At 40.6% G+C, this 19,288-nt stretch overlaps 1 protein-coding gene across 4 annotated transcripts in view; it reads right to left on the bottom strand.

Annotated features, from left to right (window-relative positions):
• Nucleotides 1-488: 488 nt before the first annotated feature.
• RALB (RAS like proto-oncogene B) overlaps nucleotides 489-19,288 on the bottom strand; it is a 72,715-nt gene continuing 53,915 nt past the window's right edge. For 3 of the 4 annotated variants that reach the window (XM_006137715.4, XM_075933070.1, XM_006137716.4), the window contains exons 3-5: nucleotides 17,056-17,264; nucleotides 9,794-9,971; nucleotides 489-6,492 (exon numbers count right to left, since the gene is read on the bottom strand). In XM_006137715.4, coding sequence (XP_006137777.1) covers nucleotides 6,373-6,492; nucleotides 9,794-9,971; nucleotides 17,056-17,264 — 507 coding nt within the window. In that variant the 3' untranslated portion in view covers nucleotides 489-6,372. Of the gene's footprint in view, nucleotides 6,493-6,714; nucleotides 6,739-9,793; nucleotides 9,972-17,055; nucleotides 17,265-19,288 lie in introns of all 4 variants that reach the window. The other variant, XM_075933071.1, reaches the window with a different exon arrangement.

Here is a 19,288-nt window from a genome sequence, read left to right as displayed (position 1 = left end):
TTTCATCACCTTTGTATTGTCAGGTGAATAGATGTTTTTCTTCAGTAAGGAAGAAATCCATTAGGAAAAGGCCACTTTGTAGACCAAAAGGGACCTGAAGTACAGCACAGAGTGAAATCCACCTGTTCAAGCTGTTTTTGCAGTATTTTGAGTAAAGACATACACTACGACCCTTCTGTCATCAAATGGCACCCAATTTTTGAGGCCCTGTACTTTAGGATAGCTTTGTGAGTGTTCTTGCATGACTGGAAAACCAGAGAGGACTGTCTCCACAAGTTCCTACTGTGCCACTAGTTTACTTAATCAACAGTTGCTTTGAGCCAGGTTACTGGGCAGGGGGAATGGTCTTGAAAGACTATAGCCCAGGGCAAGCTAACCAGATAGATAACTGTGGGATGTTTGCCAAGACAACTGTAAACACATAGTAGGTCCAGTAAGGAGGAGCGAAGGCGTGACAATACTACTAATAACCAGCAAAGCAAGCAATGTATTGTACATATTTCTCTTTTTATTAACAATAGTAATACAAATCAGTTGGATTAGCATGATAATGAATACAAAATGGCTAAAATACATTTTTATGAACATTTAAAGAAATGTTTGTGCAACGTTTGAAAAAAAGATTTTTTCTTGATCTACAGAAGTAAAGTAGAATTTACACTGTGTAGTACAGCATACATAATTGAAAAAGGCAATTTCTTTTTAATCCTTCCTGTCATTAGTATCACTTCACTATGGTATACATAGTACTTGAGGCTCCAATAAAAAGGATGTTTTCTCCTTTTTTACCCCAAAAGTAACTCCTACTATTCCTGTGCGGTCTGAAGATTACACTGGAAATGCTATTGGAATGAACCATAGGCCTGGACCTTGGTGCAAAAGTCTAAGCTATATAGCAAACTCAAGTCCCATATGGCAACTGCTATAATAAACATCAAAAATTCACTTTCCTCAGTACTTTAATGAGCTAGATAACCGTTCATGGGAGGTGATGGTGGGAGGTAGAGTAATTCTGTTGGCTCTTGCAAAACCACTGATTTAATTTTGTTTAGCTTTCTTTTTTAAATGGATTTAACACAATGTATATTGTGTGGTTTGGGTATGACAAGGATTTACCCTTCTTATATCTGAAGAAAGATTAATGTTTTGTGATTTTAATGCCTAAGGTGATTTTAATTGGATTCTTTTCTAAAATGCAAAACAAACAGCTTTATAGGCTACAATTGGAACGCCGATTGGCTGCCATTGAAGTCATACCAATATCTAACGCCCAGTAAGTATGCAGGTGTGCCCTTCTGCATGTTGCCTAAAAAACGCCATGTGAATTTGTTCAGGGCTCTCAGAGGTTGAATTAACATATCCAATATACGTCAATCCATAGAACATGTAAGTAATGGACAGCAACAGGGAAGCTTCTCTCCTCACTGTTTTAATGGATCTCTGACCTGGAGAGATCCCTGTAAGGTTGAGGGTCAGGTCAGTTTCTTTATTATATAATCTGTGGCACCTTTCAGAGTTAGAATTCAAAGGTGCCCATTAATACTAATGAGTGGTGAGTTGCCTCAAGGATAACTCTACACACACTAGAAATGAAGCCTGATGTGCTAGACAGCCTTCAGAGTGTAACCATGCTCTCTACTGAAGTGGATCGTATTGGTACCACAGCAGAGGAAAGAGACTGTCTATCCCCATTCCCATGTAAGCCAGTTTACCCCCAATTTTAATACTGAAACCACATTTTGCATTAGTAATATACTCAAGTTCTGGCATTCTAGTCCTGCGTGACTATCAGACTCACGTTTTCACAAATATTGTTCCATGCATCCAGGTTTTAAGGAGAGCGGACAATCATTGGAAAGATCTGTCATGGTAATCTGATGGGAACGTTTCTGACTGTGACCCCAATCTTGCTTAAACCTGACCTTCAAAAGCTGCAGTTTTGAACCTTCAATTGCTTTAATTCACATGGGTAGTAGGATATATGTGTTTGCTAACCTACCAAATTCTCTCCACTTTCCACACTTGATTTATGATTGCACATCTAGATTAGGATCAGCTCAGAAAATGGTTCATTTCAGCCCCTTCTTATGGGCCCCCAACAAGAAAACATAGTTCTTTCCTCCATCCTTTAACTACTATCGCAGTCTCAACAACCCCCTCTTGAGTTTATGTATCTCCAGCCAAACAGAACTGGAAATCACCTGAGGTCACTCTGGTACTCCCTCTACTTGGGAGGACAGAGAACAGCCAAGTGTGAGGCACTTCCCAAGACAAGGAGTTTAACACACCACCACCACACAACTTCCAGGCCAGGAATGCAGTTTATTACCTGGCTGGTATATTAAAAATCAGACTAACAGTTCTTCACACAAGTATTTTTGAAGATAAATGTTGGCCACTTACGAAATTTTGTTTGAACCAAAGTAGCTACCTTGTTATGGAGATATACCTATTTCATAGAACTGGAAGGGACCTTGAGAGGTCATCGAGTCCAGTCCTCTGCCCTCACGGTAGGACCAAGTACCATCCCTGACAGATTTGCCCCAGATCCCTAAATGGCAAACTCACAACCCTGGGTTTAGCAGGCCAATGCTCAAACCACTGAGTTATCCCTTGTTCACGGACAACAAACTGAGAAGAGATTTCCAGGAAAGTTCTCTTTTCTGCATCTGACATAACTGAAACGTAGAACTGAAAGCTGCTGTCTCAAGTTCGTAAGTTACTTCTGGGTTTTGGGAAAGAGAGACACACTGAAAGCTCTCACAGAATGTTCTCTCAAGCTGTCTGCCCCATTGATGCAAATGCTGTGATGTTTGGAAAAGTGTTAATGAGTAGTGATTAAAGAACATAAAACTGCTAAGTATCTTCCTCACAAGCAAGTCTAACTCAAAAAGACAAAGCAAGTTTTTACTACTGTTGAAAGTCACTCGGAGTGTCCAGTTCTCATTGTACATTAAAAATAAGAACTACTCTGCCCGCAGTGAGTCTGATGGGGGTTACAACACACAGGAACACCTTGTGCAATAACAAAATATCTGTTTTGTTTTTAAAAAGTGTTTCCTATCACATAATACAAACGTTCTAAGAAGGTTAATGGGATCTTTAGGTATTAGCACAAAATGCATACCTGTTTCCAGTTCTAAATAAGCTGCCTGTTTGAGACTCTGGTCAAGTGCACTCTGATTTATAAGCAACTTAAATCACTTTTTAATTAAATGTTACACTCCAGTGAACCTTGATGAGACATATTTTATATGCTTGTTTTTCCTCTCAATGCTATTCAAGAAAACTGGAGGTCAACATGATACATTCTTACAAGTCTAAGTGCCGCTAAAATTTTAGAGAGGTTAGGAAAAAAAGATTTGGACCAAAAATATATATGCTATTTAAAACAACTTACCAATACCAGTGTTCCCATCAATCTTTCTAAAACGCCACTGAGAACAGTTTCTTCCAAGAATTAAGATTTACCAGCTATATTTGCAGTAAAAATACTGAGGCACTGTGCTTACCTATGAGAATCTGAAAGGGACTTACAGAGAGACTATAAACAGAAGTAAAACTGACTAGCCTATTTTCATTTTTCAGATCAAGAAATGCAGAGTGTAGACAATGAAAAAAGTCAGACCTACTACAAATGAAAAGTTTAAGCATTAAGATGCTATGAATGACACTGTAAAGTGTGTAATAACATCTCATCCAAACGCATCCCTTTATGTTATATGACATAACTACACCCACTACTCTTGCACGGGGTTTAAATAAAATAGCTGTAAACAAGGGTTTTTTGTTTTTAAAGAGCCAAATAGCTCCTACATTTTCATGTTTTTATGCTCCGGGTCAATCTAGCTTTGTAATGCCATTCTGACCCTAACTGTCAAGTTTTAAAGGCTAACGTTTTCAAAGTTCTATCGCTCAAAAAATGGTCAACCTAGAACAATATCGTAATTTAAATTAACAATAAAATAGATTATAGCACCCTTGATTTAATACGTGATTCTCCCTCTCTGATATGGCACTTGACAAGTAACACCACCAAGACATGGAATACAATGAATTTATAGGATAGGAAACTCCTCAGTCTCATAAGGTCCATTGTATATTGAACTTTATTTTCCTTTTCAAATCTCTAAGTGGAATGCACAAGTGCAGCAATCTAGAACAATTGATAATAGGAATATACTTCAGTAATCCTAGAGGTTAGCTACATTTAGTATTGGAAGAATTTGATTTTTATTGATAAGTGTTGAAGTCACGACACAAACAGATGAAAAAATATTTCCACCAATGATAATCAAAATTGCAGTGGCAGACAAAGAAAAATGCTGTTTAAGAACATATCAGAATTTGATAAGGATATTTATTTTGAATATTTTAACATGGGATGTTGACAATTTGAGTCTCCTGGTTTAAAAAACCCTAACTTCCTTGAATCTCAATGTCACTAAATAATTAGTGCCTGACCAGTCCTCAAATTCCAGCAATTGTACTTTAAAAAAAGAAAAAGAAAAAAATGATTTAAAAAAAAATAATGCTTAAGAACTGATCTGTCAAAATTATTAACACACACATATTTGGCCATGCCTAGATACTTCATTAAATTTTGAATTAAACCCTTCCTGCCTCTGCTATGCTCCCACCCATTTAAGGATTGAGCTAACAATATTAGTTTGTTTAGCACTTACGCATCTTTCATTCCACAATGTATTCTTTTCTCGGCGTAGCTGCAGTTGAAGTAACAAATCAGACAAGCTGAAAAATTATTAGTTTTCGGATAATATGCATCTACTTGTTAAAAATTCAAGGAATTTTTCTGTACTTCATTGGGAAGCTCTATAAAATGTAATCCAGAAGCAGGATAATTATAAAGGTGATAATTTCTGCTACTGCAACAAAATGGAAATATATTTTTTGGAAATGGTACTTGATTGAAACCATTAAGTTGAAAAAAGTATTTAAGTGAATCTCAGAGACAAGAACTGCTAAATACTGATGTTTCCCATATACTTCTTGCATTTCTATTCTAAGGTAGTTGATTATTTAAGACTATTCAACTGCGGCTTTGACAGAAAAGCTCAGCAAAAATGTCTCCATATTTTAGATAAATGTGCAGAGGAACAGTACACTAAAAATTAACAGCAAGTAACATAATATATAACAGTTGCCTAACGTCATTTCAAGTTTGTTTTCGACATTTAGCAACTTACTTACTAGCCAAGTAACTGTGTCAAGTTGCGAGGTAGCACAAAAGCCTCACATTCATTCCACTCTCATGGTTTTGTGATCAGTGCTCCATGTCCTCTCTCAAAAAGAAAAAAATGTTTGTTTTCAACAAAATGGAAAGCAGAGGCATAGTAGTTTGTAGATCTACAAGACATGAATACATGTTTTTCAATATAACAAAATAGATAATCTACACTTTAAACAGCTTAGTCCCCTTCCTCAAAATCATTATCTTAAGAGCTGATGAAGTAGATGCAACTGTATGAATCTAGCCTCAATACAGAATAATAATAATTAGGGGAGAGGGGGGGTTGTTATTTATTTCCAATTTGTTTCCTTTCTAAAAAAATTATAAATACAGTTCTGTTTTAGGTCTCCTCCCCACCCACCAGATAATTGTTTTTTGTTGTGTTAAAAAAAGCCTCATGAGAGGAAACAAGCCAATTGGAAATACAACTAACCAGCATTTAAATACCAAATGTTACATTACCAAACTAAGTCAGATTTCAGTCAGTAGGCTTGATTCATGAATATTGTATTGATTAATAATTGAACAGATACTAATTTGCTTTTGAGTGACTACTCCCAAAACTTCAAAATGTTAGCGGCCAGATAGACTTGTGACAGTCAGAATATATCAACAGCCACTTAAAGATTGTGAGAATCTGAAAAAGTCTTGCCAAATACTGGTTTGTCTATATTTATTATTAATAAAAGAAACCCCATTTAAGTCAGTGAGTGCATAGATAATGAAAAATTCAGTTGAACTTAAGACAATCAGAGATGTTTGGTGAGGCCAAAATAGGTTTGATGGGAAAAGAACAGATTCAAAAGGACAACAAGAAGCTATTACTTTGAAATTGACATAGGATTACTTCCTGCGGACAGAAATAAAATGCCCAAAGAGCCATATTTGCAGGTAAAATTCCAGCTTTGAAACTTGCTGACAAGGTGAGTCCATTTCAGTGTACACATCCTCGAGTTTCTGTTGACTAATTCATAAATTAAATGTTTGCATTTTAAAAGGCGGTTAAGTGAATAAAAATATGATAAGGGAATCAATACAAACTTCCTTTCATGAATCCAGCCCTATACCATTAGTGGCAAGTCTTATTCATTCCATTGATAGATATTTACAGTTCCTAAGGATCACAGTAAACAACATCTTTCTTTAAAGCTTTTCTTGTTCTTGCCACTTTTCTTCCCATTCTTGTCTTTGTTTTCTGACATTTTCTTTGCTCTGATTTCTCTCATTAGATCAAAGAATACCTGGAAAGTTAAACATATTGGAGATTAAAACAACAGTTCTGACAGCAGAAAATAAATTGGTATATTGATGCATAAACTAGAGCATTTGGCAAACAAAAATGTAACACAAGAACAAAGCACCTAATAAAATAAAATGAGTAATCTAAACATAGATCCCAATGCTACTAATTTAACACCTGTATTTATGCAGTACATGAATCAGGGGAAGGGAAAAGGACTTACCTAGCTACTAAGTCATTCGGCAGCCTGTTTCAAAATGATAAAAGCCTTTTTTAATGAGTATCAACTTAATTGTAGCAAAGCAATATGCAGTGTTATGCAGGGTTTTTATAGGGATCTATGACATTTATACTAATCATAGGAGAATGATTACAATTAACTCAAGAAAAATGAAGCCAGGAGACAAATAAAATAGCCTTGGATAGTACCTTCAACACATTATGGAATTAATACGTCACCTTAATATTAACCTTATTTTATGGAAGGAAAAAATTTAGAGATTCTTAGAAACAGAATTTAACTGAATACACAAAGATCACATGTCAAGTAGAGACTACTCCCAATCTCTAAACCTATATGCTAATTGGGGGAAAAAAATCTTCCTCAACTAAAGCTAGAACACAAAAGGAAAAAGAAATTTTAAAAGACAGCCAGGATCAAACCTGGGTTTTCTTCTTACACTGTATACTAAAAATTCTAGATGCACAAGAATATGCTTTTTAAGAAAGTATAATTTTACTCAATTTCAATGTTTAGATGGACAATAAAATACCAGCTGACCTGTTAAAAAGATGCTCTATGCCTAATCTATAGCCTATAGCTAGAATAATGGAATTCTCAGGATTACAGAAGTCTATTGGAATAATCCTTTTAATAGTTAACTTGTGTGTGACAGTGAGCTCTTAAAGTTCCCCAAGTAGATATTTTATTGGATATAATAGACAAATAATTGAGACATAGCAAGAACATGACCCTCAGACGCTGTATCTAAAAAGCACAAGTACGAGATCTTTCCCAAAAGAAGAAAAAATGCTTCATTTTACTCCAGACAAGGAGATTTAAATAAGACCTAGTGATTCCAAACTAGCACGTGTTGCAATTCACACACTTCAAAGATGTTGTTTACATGGCAAATACAAAACTCATTTAATTTAAGCCACTGCTGTTGCAGGAGTGCCCCTAACCTTAAGAGATGTGAAGGGCTAGATCGGAATAGTCTATACAGGATGACATTTTCTCTCTAGAAAGAGAAAGGGAGGAGAATAGGCAGCCCAAAGGCCAGTCGTGGTTCACCAGGTTTGGCCCCCAGCAGGCTGCCAGATGATTTACCTGTGTCCCCACAGGTACGGCTGGTCACTGCTCCCAGTGCCTGGGAATGATGAACCGCAGCCAACTGGAACGGCGAGCAGCCATACCTGAGGCTGCATTGGTAAATAAAGAGTCATCAGCCCACCAGTTGTTAACCCTGGTAAACTGCATCCATCCCCCGGGCTACTTACTGCCCATCTCTGAGACAGAACGTAGTAGTAACAAAATGCAGTAACTACAGATGTAAAATTCCGTTTAAAATGTTAATTGGTTAAACTATGTTTAACTGGTTAACCGGCCCAGCACGTTGCACTGTGGAAGCTCATGGGAGCAGCCCCCTTCCACAGTGCAGTGGGCCTGGGTGGGCTGCTCCAGCTGGGGCATGCAGGGCCTGTCACACTGCAGCCACTGGGCTGCTCCAGCCAGGCCAGGAGCCAGTTAACTTGTTACCTCCATAAGCATGCCGGCAAGACAATGCTTACTGGATAACCGGTTAACCAGTTACCCCTCCACATACCTTGCATTTATAAGTAATATGGTCAATATACATCTATTTCCAGACTATTCGGAAGCTGAAAGATACCAGTAACATGTTTGGAGAAAGTTAAGCCTTTGATTTTTTCTTTAATCTCATCTGGAGATCCAGGGTGAATTTACAAGGGAAGTGCAGTGTGCTAGGCACTTTCCAAATGCAGACGAAGAGTCACTAACCCAAAATACTCAAAATCTGCAACATTATCGATCTGATTTTATAGATTATAAAACTGAAGCACACACGTCATGCTGCAAGTCAGAACTGGACTCAAGAGACCAGGTCTCCTGGTTTGGTTTCCCATGCTTAAGCTGTGCTTCCTGAAATACGCCTTCAACAGGGCTACTCAGGGAGTAAAGTACTCTTCAGACAAAGGCTTAAAACCTTTCTCCTACTACTCCTTCCCCCATCACTTCCATTGTTAAACCAGACTAGGGAGATATGTATTACTTTAGCTTGCTCATCAAGAAATCTGAAAATGTTACCTATAGGGATGTGAGGTATCAGGCAACTTAATAGTTGAGTAACCGCATGAGTTCTTATTAATTACTTGACTATACTATAGTCCCCAGGGGCGGGACCAGGAGCCAGTGCACTCTGGCCTCACTTCTGGGGAACTCCTTGCTACCCCATGCTGCTACCTCTGTACCAGTTTAAAAACCAGCTCCCCATGCAGACCTGCTGCCCTCTGATACAGAGGCTGCAGTGCGGGGTGGCAGCAGCCCCTATAAGTGGGGGGTCTGAGCTCCTTGTGGACAGAGGCTGCTCTGCCTCCTTCAGGTCCACCTGGGCCCTCCACATACAGAGGTTATCCACAGAGGGTCCTGCTCCATGGGAGCCTCTATCGGAGCTGAGTTCAGACCCCCTGTGAACAGGGGCTGCTTTGCAGCAGCCTCCTCTGCCGCCTCTGATAGAGGCTGCAGGGCGGAGTGGGAGGGACAGGTGGCACTGCGGAGCTGATGCTGGGGAGGGGGCAGCTTTTAAGAGCCCACTCTGAGACACAGCAAGGGGGGATGGGAGGAACAGGAACCGGTGGTGGGGGCAGCTGGCTGAAACTGTTTTATAATGGGCTGAACTTACAGTTAGTAACTCTCTACTGAGCATTTCAAGATGTAATATAAATGAAACCCTGCACTTCGGTGAATTGAGAGCACAAAGAAATCTACTATACTTCAAGACATCGCCTGAAAGTTTGCCATTATACAAGGGCTCACTACACTTGTATCTATACAAAGCAAATTAAACGGGATTTTGACATGTTACATAGATAGAAACAAAACACAAATGTTTACTTTAATGTGCAATATATTCATTAACTGAAACATTACTAGTTTAGGCTATTGAAAGAGGAACAAAAACCCACCTATCAATTGTGCCTTTGTCCCAGAACATAGTAAGAATTAGTCTCTCACTACTGAATGACGAATTCTACTGCAGTACAAATTAAGCTCATTGCCTTACCTTATCTACATTTGCTCTAGTTTTGGCAGAAGTTTCTACATACTGCACACCCCACTCCTCAGCTTTACTTCTGGCCTCTTCTACAGGCACCTGCCTGCGCTCCTCCAGGTCAGATTTATTTCCCACCACAAGCAAAGGGATTTTGTCCTCTTCAGCCTTCACACGCAGGATCTGTTCCCTAAGTCATCAGATATTAAAAACGGAATAGCTGAGTTAGCTTCCTGAGAGCATCAAAAATAAAACCCTTGACACCAGGAATAAGCAAACAGTCTTCATACTGTGCCAAGGAGCACCACATCGTCCTTCTAAAAAACATTTCAGAATGGCCTCATGCATACATGCTAATGGGTAAAGGATTCCAAATTTAGAATGGCAACATTGCAAGCTCAGAGCCAGTGCTGCCCAATGAAAATAGGAACTCAAACTGTAAACTATAGGAAATGGAGATAGCTTACTTGCAACTGGAAGTTCTTTCAGATGTCTGATCCCAATGTGTATCCCAAATGTGGGATCTGTAGGTGCACTACACACCTGAGACTGGCAATTCTTGCAAGTATTGCCAGTTTATCTATGTCTGTGCCCTGGATCTCCTTGCGTTCAATACTGAGGGTATAAAGGGGAGATGCAGAGGGACCAGGTCTCTATTTTCCTCTCTACCACAAATCCACTCATGAGGCAAATCAGAGGGGAAGCAGGTCGGAGAGTAGAATTCAGATAGGGACTACACATCAAGAATCGTGTTACAGATACGTTACTTTCGTTACCATTTTGAGCACTAATCCCCAATTGCATTCTACATATGGGTGAATGTCAAGCAATAGTAAAAAAAAAAGACTTGGACTAAAGCATAGTGCTTCATGAAAGTATAGACAGTGCTCCAGGTTGCTATCTTACAAGCATACAGCATAGGTACTTCCTGAAGAAATGCACCTCAGGTTGCCTATGCTTGAGCAGAACGGGCCCTCACTAGGAATGTAAAATCCCATTGAATTGGTTAAGTGGTTAAACATTCTGTTTAACCGATCAAAGGGGGTGCGGGCAGAGGGGGCTGGAGCAGTCTCAGTCTACAGCAGGCTCACTATGTCTCCCTCTAAATTGGGAAGTAGTATCCTCAACATTACTGAAGGGAAAACTCAGGGTCAGAGGTCAGGGATTTGTGGAAGGTTACATTAAAAAATCCTGCTCCAAAGGCACAGGGTACGTGATCTAATCACATAGCAATCCCCTCCTTCAGAAGGAAGTATGTTTGCTTCTACTAAAAGATTGATTAGAGCATTTTGAGGCTCAATGAAATATGTTTGGAAGGCATCTTGTAACCACTGCAAGTTGATTTACTTTACTTTAACCTTTTAAAATCAATAAAAAGAAGCGCTTAAGACAACAGCTGGCAGCATAATTTTCCAAGGTATTGTATAAACATCCAGGAAGCTAGTTAAAGTTAAGAGTTCCTGCCAAAACTAAACAAGGAAATCTTGTGCTACCAGCAGATGCTGAGTCAACTTGCAATATAATCTTCTAGGAAATGAAGTGTGCAGTTAGCTCGTTTTTCATATTTCATTTTGTGACTGAACAATATGTAATAAACACCCACAAATGTGTTTTTGCAGGCAATCAAATTAATATGGTATCAAATCTAGCAAGATTAGGAAGAAAAGCCAGTAAATGTACCTGCTTACGCTTTATTTTCTATTAAAAGCTGATTGCATTTAACAGATGCTCCAATTAGGGTCACTTCAAATGCACAGTGTTTTACAATTGAAAAATTATGTTCCTAAATACAACCAGCTATTAGAATCACAAGATACTAAGGGTTAGCATTTGTGGGTCACATAGGCAGGTAAAATGACAAACCAGCAAATATTCACATTAACTATCAAAATCTGACTATCAGCAGGATTTCTAGCCTGACTTGAAATAAAGCTCTGATAAAGGCTCTGACAATAGTTAATCTAATAATTATTTAGATGAATTTTGTTGTGTCGGTGCTTTTCTATACAAATTTCAAAACCTCATATATAAAAGTTGTCCAGTAGTTGTGGGCATAAGATTTAAATTAGTGTTTTGTATAATGAGATGGTGTAGTGAGGCAGCTGCCCCTCTCTGACTGGAAAGGACTAAAGCAGGCTAGAGCGGTTGCAGAGCACTGGCCAATTAGGGAGAGGATTTTAAGAAGCCCGTCAGAGGGCAGCTTGCTGGGGTAGCCCTATAAAGAAGGAGCTGCTCAGAGGAGAAAGACAGCAGTTGGGTCCTGACCAGGGAGGGTGCAGGACTGACATGTACCAGGCTGCAGGTCTTGATGCAAAGGCCAGGAAGGTGCAGGGGTTACAGAGGAAGTGGCCCAGGAAACAGGAGGCAGTAGAAGGGAAGAGAAGGAGGGCACAACAAGGCTGCCACCAGAGGGTCGCTGGGTTGGGACAGAGTAGTAGGCAGGACTGGGTCCCCTCTTCCCCTTTGTGCCATACCTTGCCAACTGAGGAGTGGCCTTCAGAGACTGTGGCTTGCTCCTGAAGTAAGGGGCTAGAATGAAGTTGCAGTTGGCCACAGTGACCAGTGCAAGACTGAGGAACGCTGATATGATACCTCTGGAAGGGGGTGAGAGGCCAGTGGGGTGGGAACTTCAGGTCCTAAAGAGGACACCATGTTCCTGGGTCATGGAGCAAGGGCAGGAAACAACTGGAAAGATGTGCAGCAAAAAAGGGACTAATTGTTCTTTCTACCTCAGACTTTAAAGAAAGAACCACACACAAATCTGAATGACAAGTGCAGTTGGAGACTTCTTGCTAATGGAATTCCAACAATGCTGAATACTGCCTATGTACTGTAGATGAACCTTGTAAGTTCCCTCAAGGTAACCACCCCATCCATCCATCAGGGTATTTAATCCACCTCCATTAGAGGTGCTAAGTATATCAACAGGACAAAAATCTTCCATCAACATATTGCTGTCTACACCAGTGGCCAGGCTGGAGTAACTATGTTGCTTAAGGGTGTGGATTTTTTGCCATTTGACCAACACAGTTACACCAATGTAAGTTGACAGCATAGACCTGACCTCAGAGAGCAGATTCAGTATTTTTAGCTCTCAGGTACTTTTATTAATTGTTAAGAATCAAAAGCTCCTGTATCATATGCCAAATTATTGCTATATGTTTATTGCATATAGGTACAGCATTCCAATTACAGATTGTTAATACTGTTAACCACAAGGCTTTTCAGCTATCTTATTTGCTACCGAAATATCACTTCGAGCTGAAGGCAGTTATTTTTAAGCAACTATTTGACAGAACCAAAAACCAATATTATAGTCTCTTTCCCGGCTCAGCAATCAGAGACATTGTCATTTCAAAATATGTGGTGTTAAGACGCTATAAATGGAAGATGTTCTACAGAAGTGAGAGATGCTCCCGGGATAACATTCCAGTGGAAGACAAAGGTCAAATCAATATCAAAATATACCACAAACTTTTTAGATATGAGGCAAAAATACTAACAACTAAAGCATTTAAAAGATCATTTTTACCAACAAGAAAAAAAAAACACCAATCTGATCAATTATTTAGCAAAAAGTTACCAAAGAACACTTAAGGCTTCAGAACAAGAGACCTAAGTCACCAGCTCCAAACAAGAAAATAGACTTTTTGTTTCCCTTCTCAGGTAGGAGGAACATCTAAGTGACACTCCAACTTCTGCAAGGTGCAGAAGAAATAATGGGCCCACACACCTTAAAGAAGTGGTGGGTAACCTCAGGCCCCTAGCTTAATTTAATCCAACTCACAGCAAGTCTCCATGCAGCAGGCTGGAAGCCCCGAGTCTCGGCACTCCCCCTATGGGGCTGAAGCTGTGTGTGCTGACTCAAGGCAATCCAGGAAGCTCTGGTGTGCTGCGCTTGCTTACAGGCGCTGCCCACAGAGATCCCACTGGCTGGGAACCACAGACAATGGGAGCTGTGGGGGCGGCATCTGTAGGCGAGGGCAGCGTGCAGAGCCACCTGACCCCTGACACAGGGGCACATGCTGACTGCTTCTGAATCCAGGAGCTGCTGGAAATAAGCATCCTCTCCTGCAGTGGCCCTGAACCTACTCCAGCCTCACAACTCCCACCCAGAGTCTGCACCTCTTGCCTGACCCACCTGCCTAGTTACGCGAAACCTGTGACCGATTTTTCCTACGGATCAGTGGCCCCTGGTAGGAAAAAGGTTTCCTACTCCTTCCTTAAAACAATGCTGACATCAGTGTTTCTTGTGCACAGACTACAAGATTTTACCATACAATATGTTGCTACACAAAATGTATCTGGGTAAAAGAGGAATATTTTTGAATTTGCAGCCACTTTCAGATGACCTATGCCAATCTAGATGCTTGTGTTTCAGTTAGAGGTAGCTCATTTTAGTCGTCCATCTGTTAGTTGAGAAGACTTGGTGGGCCACTTTTGTCAATGAACATAAGCCGACACCACAGACACAAATAATTCCCATTTCCCCTTTCTACCAAACACCCAAATGAACCCACTAGGTCAAATATGATTTACATTTCTCTAGTGCTTTTCTGGCCTCTAATTCTTTATCCTATTTTGGAATCTGCGTGGGAACAGTCTCTAAAAGCCAAATTCTGCCAGTCTTTAGGTGAGTTCCTTACTGTAGGCATGTAGGTATCAAAGCAACTAGGTCTATGCTCCTTTGCAGTTTTTGGGACTGAACAGAAAGGTGCAATTCATCGGTATGGAAATTCATACAATCTCTTTAAGAGCCTTTAGCTCTTCAAGACTTCTGACCAATCATTTTGTGACAAAAACAAATTCTATAACAATAAAAATGGAACAGTCGTAATCCTAATTCTAGGCTCATCTGGAAGGGGTGCAAGAGAATTAAACACCAAGCTCAAAGTCCCAAGCAGGAACAAGGGGCAGATGATAATGTTGCCTTCATGGGCTCAGATTCAGAAACCTCAGTATCCGATTAGGTATTAAATTTACCTTTTCTCGGAATTCTGTGACTTTTGGTTTAGACTTTAGTTGGTTAGCTGTTAGCTGTCTGTTAGCCCAGCCTGAAAAAACTCTAGGACACCAGTGCCAGAGGTCTACCTTTGCCTTATTACACCAGAGAGAGAAGGATCTCCAAGTATTGCCATGAAATTAATTATTGCCAGACTATAAGATAGCTGGTATCTTAGTTTGCTAGGCCTCTTCTTCAGGCTCACGTACACAACCGTCAGGCCAGAAGGGTAACTCCTGTATGTTGTCATTAATACTGTTGACAGCCGCTGAACTATTCATGAACTTATTCAATAATGATGGCCTCCTCTTTGATGTGATCTTCGGGGCTTGCACAGCACATCCCAGGGTGGGAACCTGAACAAGTTCAGAAATTTATGGTATGGTCCGGCTATCCTCAACTTAGTACAGAATGCTTACTTTGGCTGGATGCTTGGACCAAGAGTGATTCAGGGATGATGGAGAATAGCTAAAGCAAAATGACCTATAAACAAGTATTTAGATCAGGCTTTTCAGAGGAAAATGAGGTGTCAGAATGACACAAACTGCCAAAGACATATCTGTTAATAGGATAGGCAGATGTAGCAGTTAGGAGGCTTACACACACTCAGCTGAGTTGTATGAATGCTCTCTAGGTCACTCATGAATTATATTCAGGGAAACTCCATAATTATCCCCAGCCTTACACTCCAGTAACGTCTCATTCTGCACTGCTCAAGAGGTTCTCATGAACAATGCAAACTCAGTAATTACTTCAACACTTCAGCCAAAGATAGTCAATATTCGCTAACCTTTGTAATCTGAGCAGATTCCCCAACCACTTTAGACAAAACCACTCACCAGTAAGGATAAAACATTAAAATAAGATTAACAACTATAGATAAGTATCAGAGGGGTAGCCGTGTTAGTCTGAATCTGCAAAAACGAGAAGTCCTGTGGCACCTTTTAGACTAACAGATTTATTGGCGCATAAGCTTCCGTGGGCAAAGACCCACTTCGTCAGATGCATGTAATGGAAATTCCAGAGGCAGGTATAAATATACAGGCACATGAAAAGAAGGGAGTACCAATCAAGAGCAGCTATAGGTAGATTTTAAGTGATTATAAACATTAAGCACAGAGATCAAAGTTGGATACAAAATGAAATTGCAATCTAAATCCTACATTTATCAGAGTAACATTTGAATCAAACGGTTTCTCAGCCCACTGGATGTTCCAGGCAATTTGTAGTTTTTAAACACACAGGCTGAACTCTCTTCCAATCTCCCCAGTTCAAGAAAGGAATTAAGAGGGCTAAGATGGATGCACAGGAGTGAGTTAGACTGAAATAGCCTTGAAAGGAAGAATGAAAAAAGGCTTGAAAGTGACATGAAGAATCCTTAATGGGACTGATACTATGGCTAATCTCTTACCTTGGAAGGACTCCTCACACGGATCCCCTTCTTCACAGTCTACAGCACTACACCACTGGCACTTAATGCAAGGTGTTACAATGTCTCCATGCACAGACTACTAGGCCTGTTTTGCTTTCCTATGGGCAGCATGCCTTCTGGATACAACTGAAATCAGAACGGCTATATCTTTTTCGTAGAGTTACGATGTGGGAAATGAGGAAGAGAGGGGCAAACAGAACCTGAATACTAAGCCATCTGCTGGCTTTGAAAAGCTTGTCTTTATTAGTCCAGATACTTGTACGACAAAATAAAAGTCACTTTCAAGCTACTTGGTAGGGGAAAATGGAGAATTATCAAACCATAATTAAAGAATTGTGAAGAGCTGCTGACTGTCCTAATGTGTAAACTGAAGTTAAATAGGAAAATGGGTTAGTTCAGATACAGATTTCTGGTGTTAGGAAGTCCTGCAAATCCGCAGATATCCATTTTATATCCACGGCTCATTTTTGCAAATATGTATACAAATTTTATATCTAGAACCCTGAAAACGTATGGACATCCAACTTTATATACACTGGTATCCACCGCTGCAAATGTGGATGCAGATATCCACAGCTCATTTTTGTGGATACAGACGCAGATACAAATTTTGTATTTGTGGAGGGATCTATATATAAACAGAACACTGAGTGTGTTTATGAAAATCAGGAGCAGTAAGTTTACCTTTTCATCCTTTACCCATTACTGAGCCTCAGAACAAACATTCCTTATTTACCTTATCAAACCTATACAGATCTATATAAATACATGCAAAATATCAAAAAAGCATCCTGAGGAACTGAATCTATTTTTCCCTCTCCATCCAACTACAGTGCTTACCTAAACTCTGCCGTTGCTGTAAAGGATTCGTGTTCTGTTATTGAGAAGACAAGGAGAAACCCTTCTCCACTGCGGAAGTAGTTGTCTCGAATAGCTGCATAATCTTCCTGTCCTGCTGTATCCAGAATGTCTATCTGGACTTCTTCCCCATCCAGAACCACTTTCTTTCTATAACTGTCGGCTTTCGTAGGTTCATAGTCTTCCACAAACTGAGGAACATAAGAACAAAAATCTACAGTACCTCTTTTTCAGGTGTAGCACTCTTTTCTTTGGACATTTACTTTGGTGCAAACTTTTAATGGCCAATGTAAAGTATTTATATCCCTAAAAGGCCTTTTTATTTTAAACACTGTTGACTATTTAATGCCAGGTTTTTCGCTTTAGTATTTTAACTATTACAGACACACAAATGGGAACTGGATTTAATACCATTGCGTCAGTTTAGAGTCCACATTCCAAGAAAACGCAGCCAACAGAAGAAGCCATTGCTACATGATAACTGATAAACTATGAGTTTACTCCAGAATAAGCTAGCGGCTAGATGCTCCACTGGTACAGGCTGCACCTCCCAAAACAAGGACTCTCTCATCCGGCCGGACCACTGACATTCCTGAACAAGAGAGCCCCGAGGGAGGAGGGCCAGCAGCTGAGAGCTATGCACACAGCGAGGCTGGTGGTAGCTGGGCCAAAGCCTCAGCAGCCCAGTGGCAATAGTGGGGCCATGTTAATGGGGCAAAGGCAGCCCGGCAATCCAGTCCAGCAGTGGAGCTGGTGCTGGGGCAGCTCAATCACTGTTGCGTGCAGGGGCAGAGCCACTATAGCCTGGCTGGCCGTGAGACCGGACCATGGCAGCCCAGCAGAGGAAGCCTGTCAGGGGCTGTGGCAGTGGAACCAGAGCTGCAGCAACCCAGCTAAGGCCAAGGCAGGTCAGCAGCCCAATCAGGGCTGCATGCCACTCAGCAGGAGAGCTGGTGCTGCCGCAGCAACTTGGCTGGGACCAGGGCAGCTCAGCCAGGGCTCATGCTGCCCAGCAGTGGAGCTGGTGCCGTAGCAGTGGGGCTAGGGCTGCATGCTGCTGTGCTGCCAGAGGCAGCAGTTCTGGAAGGGGGGCAGCTGTGTTGCCCATCTGGCAGCAGGGCCGAAGAAGCCAGTGGAGGGGAAGAGTGGCAGGATGAGGGGGCAGGAGACTTTCCCTGGTTTAGCAAATTCCCTCATCTGGGACCGTTCACGTATCGAAGGAACCAGACCAAGGAGGTCCAACCTGCATAAACCGATAACACAACAGAAGTTGTGACTTTCTCTCAGATGTAGACTTTGGCATGGCTATTGTCTTTGTCAGCTCACAGTTTGAATGCTGCAGTGCTGTCTGAGTAGGAATATACCTTAAATCCATTCCAAAACAGAAGCATGTGCACAACACAGCAGCTCTACTATTAAAGGATGTACAGTGTTGCAACTATATACACATCAGTGCTCTATAAACCCCAACAAATGGTTAAAAAATTCTAGGTGGGGTTTACAGTACTAGGTCTGACTGACAAAAACAGAAGTAACAAGCAATTCGGTGGCACTTCAAAGACTAAAATGTATTAAAGCATTAGCTTCTGAGATATACAACTCACTTCCTCAAGCATGTGAGGAAGTGAGTTATATCTCACGAGAGCTTATGCCCTAATAAATTTGTTAGTCTTTGAAGTGCCACCAGACTCCTTGTTGTTTTGGCTGAAACAGACTAGCAAGGCTACCCCTCTAAAAACAGAAGTGATTCAGATATGCAGTATCAGGCAGCCATACTATTCCAGGCATATTTTTGTACCAACTATGGTCTGAGGTGCTCCAACCAAGGGTCCCTGCACATTAACGAAAAACAAGTTGCCGCCAGAATGGTTACTAGGAGAACAGCTTGATTCTGAAACTTACCCCCTCCTCCCCTGACTTGATACAAAAGAGTCCATATCTGTTGACCTTTAGAACAGACTCCAAAGACCATCTATTGATGTAATTTTAGTGTATTATGCTTTTCTTGTAATGACTTGTCAGAGTGCTTAGAAATGGCCATAGGCTACTTAGAACAGAACTAGTGATTGCATTTTTCACATATTTTCTGACATTTTCATCCTGTCTTGTGACAGTTGCACATGTCTGACTAAGTACACTTTAGAATATTAGCTACAAAAACTTAGAAAAGGATTTACAGGACATCCATCAACAGGCTTGTGCCCAGTATATTAGC

This window comes from Pelodiscus sinensis, chromosome 7, assembly GCF_049634645.1.
Source record: "Pelodiscus sinensis isolate JC-2024 chromosome 7, ASM4963464v1, whole genome shotgun sequence".
In the NCBI taxonomy this organism is placed as follows: domain Eukaryota; kingdom Metazoa; phylum Chordata; order Testudines; family Trionychidae; genus Pelodiscus; species Pelodiscus sinensis.
Note: the sequence above shows the minus strand (reverse complement) of the source record. Positions and strands in the feature narration are given on the sequence as shown.